Here is a 12788-nt window from a genome sequence, read left to right as displayed (position 1 = left end):
CACCGAGTCCGTGGGTGCTGCGGGGCAGGAGCACCCACGGGGAAAAATTAGCAGATGCTCCGCCCCCTCCGGCAGCCAAGCTCCCCCGCCCCCACCTGGCCTCCTCCTCCCCTAAGCATGCCATGTCCCCGCTCCTCCCCCTCCCAGCACTTCCCGCCTGCCACCTAACAGATGTTTGGCGGCGCTTAGGACTTTCTGGGACGGAGGGGGAGGAGGGAGGACACAGCACGCTCAGGGGAGGAGGCGGTAAAGAGGCGGGGCAGGGACTGGAGGTGGAATTGGGGCAGGGCAACGGTGGTCCGGGGGCAGGATGGAGGAGAGGGGGTCGAGCACCCACAGGGCAGAGGGGAAGTCAGTGCCTAGGTTTCCAGCTCTTGAATCTAGTGCTGCCCCCATGGGGAGACCAACCCCCCCCAGAGAGACATGCATCTGAGCAGCCATCACTGATGCAGAGGCGTCCAGCTGCTGTGTTCAGTGAGGGTGCAGAGGGCACTCCCAAAGCCGTGCCTCACTTGGAGAAAAAGCTGGTTACCATTTTAACATCGTGCCCAAGCCCTCTTTCCCACATGCTCCCAGGACATGTACATACAGAGGTGCTGTAGTTACCTCTGCTATGAGCTCTGCTAGTCCTGGGTTGCAAAGCAAGAGCCAGCGCCTGGGGGTGATTCCATTGGTCTTATTCTGAAACTTCTCTGGTTCCAGGTCAGCAAAGTCCTTGAATCTAGGACAAGGACAAGGTAATGGTCTTATTCTGAGAGGCTATTCTTCCATGCTCAGTGCGAAGCTGTTATCTGAGTGGGCATCCATGCATACAGGCAGTGTTGTCTAGAGCACAGGATTGCAAATTCTACTCCCAGCTTGGACAATGGTTGACTCGCTGCATGGCTCTGGGCTAGTTGCTTACTGTCAGAATCTCCCTTCCTGCACCATTACAAGTGGGAGTTGCAATGGTGGGGAATTAAGGGGGAAAAAGGCTAATTTTACGGCCCATTTCTATTACATTAACATTCATTCATAAATAAAGGAATGTAACAATTGCTAATCCTGGCTTGCTCTCGGCATCAGTCACAAATGCTCTGCACTGTGCTGATTTGATCCTGACTCAGACAATGCCGGTTTTCCATTTTATAAGAATTTTACTTAGTTGTACTCCAGTCTTGATTTCAGACGTCTTACTGAACAGGGTCAGGCACTGCTGTACTTTGCAATTCATCCATTGCCATCAGCCACATTTATAGTTTTTCTAACTTACACCTGAGTCTTCACGATATCAGAGTGGATCTTTGCTACGCCATTAACAGCATGCGAGCCAATGATGCAGAGATGGGCCATGTTGATTCTCTTGACTCCTCCTTCTTCAATCAGGGACATTCTTCTCAGACGGTCAAGATCATTAGGAAACAGGGCTGCAACTTTCTGTGAGATGGGATAAATGCCAGTCATAAATTTGATATCTATAATTGGGCATTAAGATCAGCTGCTCTCTTACCCAGCAGAAGGAAAGCACACCCTCTGCCCTAATAGCATCTGGGGTCTGATCAATGCAAGGACTGCTGTATGGTAAAACCCAATCCTATGTAGGTCTCTGGGGCCATCTGAAGCCTTTGTAAAATTCAGGTTATAAAGAACAGCTTCAGTTTTGATATGGGAATAGATCGAAATTTTGGAAAACAGATTTGGGATTCAAGTATCGTCCAAATGACAAATTCAAAAATGTGCTGTAATGATTTTTAAGAAAAAAGATCCACAGCAACTAGATCGTGGATACGTTCGAGCATCAATAAGGTCAGTCACTCTACAACTCAATCAATCCCAAAATAACCAGAACAAAAAAAGCCATCCCTGTCCACAAATAAGAACAGCCACCTGTATGGGCCAGTATAAAACAGGATTAAGTATACCTGACCTGATGAGTTCTGTGTAAGCTCGAAAGCTTCTCCCTTTCACGAAGAGAAGCTGGTCCAATAAAAGCTATTACCTCGTCCACCTTGTCTCTCTAAGGTTAGCTACAGCCAGCCAGCGGCGGTGCTGCTGTGAATCGTGAGTCACTGAGCGTGGGCCAGGCCTAAGAGGCATCAGAGAAATGGACAATGGGACCAACAGCATCAGAAGTCCCAGAACAGAACAATAAGGAGTTCTATAGGGCCGATCCACTCCGCAGTGTGCGCTGCACATCCCAGACGAAGCAGTGTAATGGGCCTTGTTAGGAACAGCCGCACTGGTTCATCCTCTACATGAGTTATAACAGCACCGTGTTCCAGGCAGCCCGGATGGCGGCACAACTGAATTCTGCTTTGAGCTCTGTTGCTGCCTGTAGCAGGGTAGCTGCCCCACTCTGGCATGAAAGGGGTTAAAGCAAGCCAGAGAGGCTGTGCAGAGCGCCAGCCAATCAAGTGGAGGCTTGAAAGCAGCCTATCAGGGCCAGGCTGGGCCCTATAAGAAGGCTGCAGGGCAGAGAGGAGTGCAGTCTCTCCCTGGTGGGTGAAGGGAGAAGCACCCAAGACAAGGACAAGACAGAGGCTGGGGGAGCTCTAGGCGGACAACTGCCGCACTGGGGCCCTGACACAAAGGGGCAGAGAAGGTGCTGTGGCTACAGGAAGTGGCCCAGGGAAGCAGGCAGTAGAGGAGAGTTTGAGGGGGGCAGTAAGTGGATGCTGCTAGAGGGTCCCTGGGTCAGGGCCCAGAGTAGCAGACGGGCCTGGGTCTCCCCTTCCCCCTCATTTGCCAGTTATGAGAGTGGCTAAGCCAGACTGCAGTTTGCCCTTGGAGAAAGGGGCTAGCCACTGAGGCAAGTGGTAGAATCTGAAGCTGCCAGTCCCCCAGAAGGGGTGGGAAGAGAGCCAGCGGAGCGGGCACAGTCAGAGGGCAGTGTCCAGAAGCGGATGCCGCGGTCCAGGAGTGACATGGGTTCGACTGTGAGGATGATGGAGACCGAGAAAGTAACTGAGAGCGAGACACCACAAGAGAAGGTGCACCACTGAAAGAGCTAATTCCTAAATCAACCAGCCCTGTTACACTGCCATTCTAGCAGTTTTGTTCCTCTCTCCTCTCCTCCCCATCATTTGCTGCATTTGAAGCCTTGTGAAGAGTTTGGATCATTGACATCTGCAAGTACTTGTTTCTGCCCTCTCTGGAAAATCCAATGCTCCACAAAATCAGCATTATCCGGTCTCCCCTGCTCCCATAAATAAATATTGTGTGTGTCTGGGCAAAGCATCTTTACCCACTGGCAGAGCGGTTTGATTCACCAGTTTCTCCTTTAGGAACGAATTTAGTGTTTGATTTCCCCCCCCTACTCTGAGCTTTCTTATAGGGCCACTGATACAGCAGTAGGGGGGGAAAGGCAGGAGTAGAGAGAGAAATTTTACTAATTCTACATCCTGGCTTGGTTTCACATTTACACTAAGGCCCCTTTGTGCTGCCAGAGTGCAAAGAGACCTTAATGTCCTTGAGATTTAAGCCCTCCCTTGTTTATTACACACTCCTGAGTCAGCCCCATCTTCTCTAGAGTGAGCTTAATATTTCAGGAGGAAAACAACTTTGTTTCTCAGAGGGACTTCTTGTTAAAAATCGATAGATCAGACAGCCAGTAATGGTATAAAAAGGAAACGCAAAAAAGGATTGCCTGTGGTTTAGCCCAATCCTTATGTCAAGGACCCCCTTCTTTTCCCTACCCTCTGTTGAAAAAGAAATTCAGCACAGATCCTCACAGCCACACATGCAGATTCCATGTCAGAGAGAAGCCAGCCCATTACCACCACCACGCCCTGGCACATCACAGAAAGATACCGGATGCTTCCTTTCCCCTCCCACAGCGGGATGTGTTCGGCACTGAGCGAGTGTCCCTTTCATTTCAAGTTACTTACGTCCAGATGCCTCTGGTTTATTTCGTAAATTATTTGCAGATGTCTCGGGAGCAGCTTCTCCACAAGATCGACCGGCCAGCGCTCTAGAGCTTCAGGGAGCACCGTGTGGTTTGTGTAGGCAAAGGTCTGCTTGGTGATATCCCAGGCCTGGCGTTCAATAGAGGGGGTTAACGGTTAAAAGAGTAAAGCCAAGGACGCCCCAAACCTGTACAACACCCACGTACTACCCACTCTGACAAAACTTTACTCAGACCCAGTCCTGGGATACAAATTGTCCTCTCACGAGGCGGGGGTAGGGGTGTATGTGCCTGGGGGCTGGGTCTGCTGCAGACTCCCTGAAGCTTAGCCGGAAAGTAATTTAATCTCTGCAGCCTGGCCTACACTAAATCAGTTTAACTACATCACTTGGGGAGGGGGGGAGGGGTGTGTGAAAAATCCACACCTATGAGTGGTAGAGTTAAGCTGACCTAAACCCCCTCACCTGCCATGTAGACAGACCCCTCTCAGGGAGGCGGATTAAATACAGCGACAGGAGAACCGCATCCCCCCATTGGCGTGGGTAGTGCCTACAGTGGTGTGGCTGCAGCAGTAACATTTCAAGTGTAGACAAGCCCTGAATCTGCATTCGCCATCTGTAAAGTGGGGATGATGCCACCTCCTGTGTCTCCTCTATGTAAACGGACAGCTCTTACTAGGTAAATGTACAGCACCTGGCACAACAGGGCTATGTTCTCGTTTGGGGCCTCTTGGATGACTTTAATACCAATAAACAACTTGTCAATCTATGCTGGTCACTCCAATTGTCTCCTTCATAAAACTATGATGAAACAGGCCTTTCTGACAAACAAGAACATTGTTGAACAAAGGGAAATTTCATTCCTTGCAATAGATGCTTCCAGCAAGCAGACTCAGATTTTGCAGATCCTTAATGCTCTGCTTGTTTCTTTCAAATCAGAAGAAACAGGCTTTTTAAACAAACTCCCATGGATTCTCATATGGAATGGTGAACTTTTTTTATGCTGGAATTTTATTAAACTCCTATATAAGAGTTCCAGATTGTAATGTTCTGTTTGACTAGTACAGTCTGTGGCTGCTAGTTATTGGTTCCATAAATCCTAGCTTAGTTACTGCTCTAAAGATGCAGATTATTGATGAAGTTGTTACAGGCAGCTGCTGTTCCATATCCTGCATGAGAAAGGTAGTGTATCCTGATAACTACTTTTAGCTAGCTATTTTTAATCTAAGAAGTTTTAGCACGTTTACAAATCCTTGCCACATAAATGTCAGACAATCATCATTACGACAGTGAGCCTTTGTTTAGAGAAGCACACAGGACTATCATCTCTATTTAACAGGCTGTGCCCATATTACGGAATGAGCATCTCTGCATCGATGGCTTTGTGCTGCACAGGAAAAGATTCAGTTTCCAAATGGTTGGTAGTCAGTTAGCTTACAAGTGCAACAAGAGTACGTATAAAGAATAGATACAGATCAGTGAACATCTGACTGGCATGTGTGCAAACCCACTGAGCAAGCACTGTGTGAGGATTTGTGTATGCACTTTGTGTATGCAACCCAACTTGGGCATATTTATTTTTATATTATATATAAAATAATAATAAAGGTGTATATATATCTGATGTTGACACATGCAAAAGTGTTAGCAGACTTTTGAAAATGTAGGGCTATGCATGGAGCAGATTGACCTCTTCAGTAGTACACCTCTACCCCGATAGAACGCGAATTGGGATAGGACGTGATAAAGCAGCGCTCTGGGGGGCGGGGCTGCGTGCTCCGGCGGATCACTGCTTTAGCGTGTCTGGCTCCGACACGCTGAGGGTGCCGGGCCGAGGGTCTCGGGGGGCAGACAGGGAGAAGTGGGGGGTTGGATGCTTTGGAGGTTCTGGGGGAGGGGCGGTCAGGGATGGGGGCGTTGGATAGGGCGTAGGAGTCCCGGGGGGCCTGTCAGGGGGCGGGGCTGTGGATAAGCATCGGGGCAGTCAGGGGACAGGGTTGGATAGGGCATGGGAGTCCTGGGGGGCCTGTCACAGGGTGGGGGTGTGGATAGGGGTCGGGGCAGTCAGGGGACGGGGCGGGGGGGGGGGGGGGGGGGTTGAATGGGTCGGGGGTTCCGAGGGGTCAGTCAGGGGGCAGGAAGTGACTTAATAACGGAAATGTTCGAGGCCAATGCAAGTTCGATATAACGCAATAAGATTTTTTGGCCCCCGAGGACCACGTTATATCGGGGTAGAGGTGTAATTTGTTTTATTGATTTCTGAACAGATCCATTTTTGAACAACAGAAACCTCACAAAAGGTTTTACAACTTAAAGATATAACTGTGCGTATCACAAGTTTAAAATTGGCCTCCATAAGTCCCTAAAGCTGTCCTGACAAGGCCTGCTACCTATCACTTTCTTCAACTTTGTGGTCTTGATCACAGTGTAGTTCGATTACAGGGGTAAATCCAAGAGTCTTGTCAATATTCTGTCATATGCCGTGAGAAAGGTAAGGGATTATCTAGGCAGCTGCTCTTTAGCAAGACTACACTTGCAACGTTTGGTATTCTCGATCACAGAAAAAGCACAGAGATGATTTTCCAAACCTTAGTCCATGGCAGTTTTTCAATGTCCACAAAAACCCTCATCAATTCGGGAATGGCCAGTGCAGGATGAGTGTCATTCAGCTGAATCGCTACCTATAAAAATAATACAAAATTCAAGCAACCAAACCTGTAATCCTTCATTTTGCCCCACAGCGAGCTGCTTCAAGACATGTCAAATATGCTACCTTTCCATTGATTTATTCCCTCCTTTGAAGCTGGGTGGGTTTGAAAGTGAGTTCTTAGTCTAGGAAATACCATATCAGATCCTGAGAGAATCACTTGGTCTTCACAGCCAAAACATTTATGAGGAAGCGGAAAGCATGCTTTCAAACTCAATCATTACAGACTTCACTTGGCCATTATCCCATAACGTTTACCTGATCTGGAAAAGAATCAAATATAGTTCGAACACTTTCTGTGCTTCCAAATTTGGATGCTTTGAAACGTCGGATGATATCCTGGAGGGTGGCAGCCACGACGAAGTACTCCTGCTTCAGACGCAACTCTTTGCCTTCGAAAAACTACAAACAAGAACAGACAAGAATGCTACATAACCTGAACAGTTAAGGGACAGGTGCAATACAAGAAGGGTTTAATTCTCAGTTGGTTTGAGCTTAAATTGATCTGGGTTGCTCTAACCTTACAGCAGTGTGTTACTTTTTGGTTTTGGTATTTCCCCAGCAGCATTTGCAAATTCAACATTGCAGCATTGTGCCAATGCATGAGAATGAAAAACCGAACCTGACTAGAAAGAAGGAAGCTGTCCAGTTTGTTTTCCCTTGCCTTCAGTGAGTGAAATTGCTGAAGGAAAAAGGCAGAAAAAGACGAGAAGAAAGTTCATTTGTAAGGATTCTTTTCAGTGTTATAATCCCTGTGATTGGTTTAACCTGTAGCTACTGACTCCTTGTGCTGAACTGAGGCGGGAAGTAACTCTTCACACTCCTAGGCATACATGAGCAGGGCACCCAGCATGCCTTGCTTGGATGACAGGTCAAATCCCATCCCTGCTGGAGCCAGTTCTCTGCTTTGTTGAGGCAGCTGAAGGGAGTTCTGGCAACGAAGGAAGCCACATAGGAAGCCAAACATATCTTACACCAACATTTTCAAAATCCAGGGCCTAATGTTAGGCTTCCAAACAAAAGTGACCCAATGCCCACGAATATTAGAGGAACAATGAATTTAACCTCATGCCATTTTTTGACCTTGCGTGAGTTCAGCTGGAGCATCAGCCTGACTGGTTTTGGATTTAAGAAGTCTTCCTTAAACCGGATTTGTTGATTTCTCTCTTTAAAAGGGCCTTGTCAGATCAAATTAGTCACACAATTCAGGGTTTATGAAAGACCGCCTTTTACAACACGCATAACTTCATTTCTCGCTCTTTAAAATTTCGGGTGGTATTTTCGAGTGCCCACATGGATTGAGGAGCACAAGTCACAGCTTTCAGTAGAACTTGTGCTCCTAAATTTCGTAGATGCTTTTGAAACACGCCCCGGCCGCGCTCCCCCCGGCAATGAATATTTTAAAATACTCCTCTGCAGTGTGTGAAACCCCAGCTTCATGTCAGGCTAACTTAAGAAAACCATGAAGTAATGCTGATTGAAACGGCTCAGTGTTTGCTTCCCACAATGCATGGAGGCTCACTGTTCTTTTGTTGGTGTTTTTCTGATATGCCCTCTGCTCCAGTAGTCTGACACGGAGAGCAGGATTAACCCGTTTCCCTGTCTGGGCACGAGGAGGTTTTGATTCAGCTAATTAATCAAACGAACGAGCAACAGGCTCTAGCAGTGAAACCTTTAGCAATTTTTGGATGACTTACATTATCGTTCGGATAGAGGACACGTGATATGTTCTCAGCCAAATTTCTGTCCAAGACGGCTTGAATGTAATCTCCAACGTTAACTACAAGGGAAGGGTTGAGTCAATGCAAGCGCACGTTGCACAAGAGGCTTGATGGGTTGCACGCAGGACAGTTAACAGTCAGAGGAATGACAGAAAGATGGGGAATCGGACAATAAAGCAACACAAGCTTGACTGTCAAAGTAACGGGCGAGTCAGGAGCAGGCCCAGTTACTGGGCTATTCAAACTGGATCCTTCCTCCTTGACTACCTCCCCCCCGTAATTTCCCTTTACTGTTGGTTAAATAGCAAGTTCCAGTCCTTGTCCCAGCAGCATTCTATCATCCATGTTATTTCACTGCTCTCCCTGGCAGCCCTCCTCCTCCCCGCTCACTCCAAAGCATGCGATCGGCCTCAGATGTGGGGAGATTCAGGACAGAAGCGAATATGTCACAGAAGAGGTACTCACAGTCTCGGAGGTTGAAGTCATTAGGTGCCCGAGCAGACCACAGCCGCATGGTGTTGACAGTGTTATTCATGTATCCAGGCACAGGGGTATCGTAGGGCAAGGCAAGGACCACCTATTACACAGGGGTTACAGTATGACCTGTAGTGAGCCAGATTTGGAGGTCTTTTTTAGAGAAGAAGCTGGAATTAAAGCGTGACTTTGTGCGATATTCCGACTATTCCCAGAAACACAGCACGCCCCTAGATGTGTCAGTCAAGGCTACACACGGGGCCTGACCAAAACCACCTGAAGTGAATAGAAGGATTCCCACTGACTTCAAAGAGCAATGGAACAGGCCCACAGAAAGCATATGTTGAAACGACATGGAATTCAAAGCCCAATGGTGTCAGTAAGCGTCTTTCCACTGACTTCAACAGGCTGTGGATCGGGCCCTTAATAGTCAGTTTGGCACTGCTAATTATACAAAATTATCTGTTGCTCAGAACATTGTTGGGATTCTTTGCTAACTTAAAAAAACCTGAAAAGGTGGCCATAAAAATATGCTTGAAATGTACAAAACTGTTAGAAATAGAATTAGAAAAGCAAGTTGTGGCTGATCAAGTTGAATACTGACTTCTCCTTAAAAAGGGAGAATTTGCAACTAGGTCTCCAACTCCAGCAATAGGAATCACTCATTTACACCTTAAAGGGGGGGGGGCGCCGTAGAATATGTTCTAGAAACATGCTCAGGAACATTGCTCCCAGCCCTTATACACCCATTGCAACCATCTAGATTTTGGAAAGTGCTATAATTCAGGACACGGGGTTGGGAGGAAGAGGGGGAGTGTTAGTGTTATGGAAAAACTAATCAGCACTCATCCCCTCCAGCCTGCAAAGAGAAGTTGCTCAAACTTTGATCTGAAGATGGGGTGTCTGGGGAACCCCCAATTTCCCTGCCAGCTCCACACAGACAGATGGCATTGTCAGCACGGGACACTCCATATGGTATCTGCAGGCTGAGCAGTTACCAGCACAGAGGCCTGGTCAGAGGTTTGCCCGTCAGTAGCTGGCTATATATTATGCAAGGTTGTTTGTGCTCAGGGGTGAAAGTGAAGTTTTCATTCCTACTCCCAGTACTGGGATCAGCCCAGGCTCCAAGGCAAGGGCTAGGAGGCACTTTGAAACGTTTGGTTAAAAGCAGTATTTCTTTGCAAGGCCAGCCTTCGCTCAGCTGTGGTCTCTTAGATGATTATGGTTCGTTTCCTGTCAGCAGCACAAATGTGCTGCATCTCGCAGACTTCTTTTCTGACTACAGTACAGAGTGTCAGTTCATTTCCGTGGACATAAACAGCTGAACAAATGTACAGAAGGATGCTACGATAATACAAATAAACAGACAAGTAATAAAAGAATGCTACTTTACAACCTGCTGAATCTTACTAACTTCGTCCACTTCTACTAATTTCATTAAGTAATAAGATTATTTCTTTTAAGCTTCATGTAGAGTAGTTTCTAAAGAAATATCCTTCTCCACCTCCCCCCAGATGTTTACAGCTTCTTCATCTGGTGGCAGGCAGCCACCATAGGACTGCCCCACTTTAAACTGGCCATTAAATGCAGGTGGGACGTTCAAAGCTCTGTAGCAGTTTCCACAGACTTTGTATTTAACTCAAAAGAGGATCCCAGGTTAAGGGGGGCCAAGAAGAGCTGCAATAGAATTCAGGAGTAATCACAGATTGTCATGTTGAGCCTCCTTGAAGTTTATGGAAGGAATAAGTGACCAAGACATGGGCGCCACCTCAGATTTATCCCCTTTTATACCCTTCCTAAACAGACCACTCTGCTGGCAAGCCACAGTGTCCCTTACACAACAGCAAAGGAACAACAGACATCGGTTTTCGTGCACTGGAACTGCGAGAAGTTTTCTTTCAGGATAAAATACTCAGTTTCTAGCTGTTTGGAAAAAAAAAATGCATTTCCTCCTTCAACAGGCCTGTGCATGACCCAGCTCACGTCAGTACCTGCGTATCGACCCACTTCTGTCCACTCTTGGTGTGTTCCACTCTTCCATAAAAGTGGACAGGCAGCATGTACTCGGGACGGGCTTTCTCCCAGGGGTTGCCGTGTCTAAGCCAGTCGTCGGCTTCTTCCACCTAGAAGGGGGATAGTTAAACAGAACCATTTTTTACCCCGACCTCATGCAAGGTGAAGCAAACAAGCTAAATGCCACCGTTTGAGCTAATGCAACAAAAACATTTGGGATCAAAGAGGTTATATTTTTAGGGCCTGGAATAGAGAGAGTACATCCAAGTGTTTGGATTGAGTTGTATGGCCCTTCAGGTATGTCTACACTGCAAAGAAAAACTCACGGAGGGGAGTTTCAGAGCCTGGGTCAATGACACTGGCTTGCGAGCCTCAGGCTTTAGGGCTAAAACTAGCAGCGTAGAAGTTTGGGCTCAGGCTGGAGCCTGTACTCAAACCCAGTGCGTGTGTGTGGGGGTGGGTGGGGTGTCTTGGGGCCCAGGCACCAGCTGCTGTTTTTAGCCCTGCAGATCCAGCCCCACGAGCTGGAACCAGCTGACCTGGGCTCTCACTCTGCCGCAGGTTTCTCTCTGCAGCGTAGATGTACCCTACGAAGCCAGGCCCATTAACATAAAAGTAACTTATTCATACGCTTCCCGTTCAGAGAGATCTAATAAGTGGACTCAGGGCAATGATGGGTCAAAGACAATCAGAGAAAAATGCCTCAGTTCTTGCTTCTGATTTAGATACTGGGATGAGGCCTAAACAGCGCAGAAAATTGCAAGGAAGTTACTGACCCCTTGAGAGAATAGGGCTGCTTTTTTGTTCAATGATGATTTTTTCAATATTGAGCACAGTCCTAAGAAAATCTGGGGGGAGGGGATGGGGATTTTTAAAGACATTTGTCCTTCAGATTATTCCTTGGAGCGGTGTGTTTCTCTCAGCATTTGATTCATTTCAGAATGGAACCAAAAACAAAAAAAAAAGAAAAAAGAAAAAAGTGGTTTATTTCCCAGTGTTAACAGTGGAAGACAACTCTGCATAGCGCTGGCATGATGCTGAAAACTTAAAATCAAGGATAAGTAGACTCAATATATGCGGACAAGTGGAACTCACTCATCTTTTAGAGAAATGGGACAATTTGCCACTGTGAAAGGGACATGGCAGTTGGGACTCAAAGAATTGGAAGACTGAGTTATGCCAGTTTAGCCTCTACACTGTCTTTGTACTGCTCTTACTTGCGACATGGGAGAAGAGGAAGGGAAGTAACAGCTATTTTTACATTTTATTTTGGTAAAAAAAATATATATTTTTTTTTATAGGGGAGGACTTTTACCCCCCCACTGTCTCTTAATTGAAGCAAACTCTGGGCAATACAATAGCAGCTCACCTTAAGTGATCACTCTCTCGTTACAGGGTGTATGGTAACACCCATCGTTTCATGTTCTGTGTGTATATAAGTCTCCCCACTGTATTTTCCACTAAATGCATCCGATGAAGAGGGCTGTAGCTCACGAAAGCTTATGCTCAAATAAATTGGTTAATCTCTAAGGTGCCACAAGTCCTCCTTTTCTTGTTGGTTTAACTGTGTCACTCAGGGGTGTGCATTTTTCACACCCGCGCAATCTAGTTATACTGACCCAATTTCCTAGGTGCAGACCTTAGACATCCATCTTTCATCGAAAGCCAGTGGAAAGAGGACCCCTATCTCCCATTCATGCCTTTGATAAGCTCCTAAAAAGTTATGACTAAGCAGATCCTCAGCACACACCCTGCCTCTTGGCCCTCTCATGGGTCATAGTTCAAAGGAAGCCCTCCCAAGAGGTCCCCATCTTGGGAAGCCCTAAACTGAAAGGGTGCTGCAGCCATGGAAGGTAAGGGACGGTCTAGTGCCACTGGTATCATGTTTCAGTACCAGATATGGACTAGTCACAGAGCTTGCTTATACACACCAGATGGGATCAGCATAAGACCCTTTAGTGCTCAGCCAGGTACAGCTGAGCTATGTTTAA

The 12788-nt window shown here is 47.0% G+C and overlaps 1 protein-coding gene across 2 annotated transcripts in view; it reads right to left on the bottom strand.

Annotated features, from left to right (window-relative positions):
- PYGL (glycogen phosphorylase L) overlaps nucleotides 1-12788 on the bottom strand; it is a 35210-nt gene that overhangs the window by 6471 nt on the left and 15951 nt on the right. For both annotated transcript variants that reach the window (XM_084632396.1, XM_084632395.1), the window contains exons 6-13: nucleotides 10776-10907; nucleotides 8776-8887; nucleotides 8287-8369; nucleotides 6848-6991; nucleotides 6471-6563; nucleotides 3867-4013; nucleotides 1253-1416; nucleotides 607-721 (exon numbers count right to left, since the gene is read on the bottom strand). In XM_084632396.1, the coding sequence (XP_084488522.1) occupies nucleotides 607-721; nucleotides 1253-1416; nucleotides 3867-4013; nucleotides 6471-6563; nucleotides 6848-6991; nucleotides 8287-8369; nucleotides 8776-8887; nucleotides 10776-10907 (990 nt within the window). The remainder of the gene's footprint in view (nucleotides 1-606; nucleotides 722-1252; nucleotides 1417-3866; nucleotides 4014-6470; nucleotides 6564-6847; nucleotides 6992-8286; nucleotides 8370-8775; nucleotides 8888-10775; nucleotides 10908-12788) is intronic.

The sequence above is a fragment of the Lepidochelys olivacea genome, assembly GCF_965140295.1.
Source record: "Lepidochelys olivacea isolate rLepOli2 genome assembly, chromosome: 6".
NCBI lineage: Eukaryota > Metazoa > Chordata > Testudines > Cheloniidae > Lepidochelys > Lepidochelys olivacea.
This window is presented reverse-complemented; position numbering and strand designations above follow the sequence as displayed.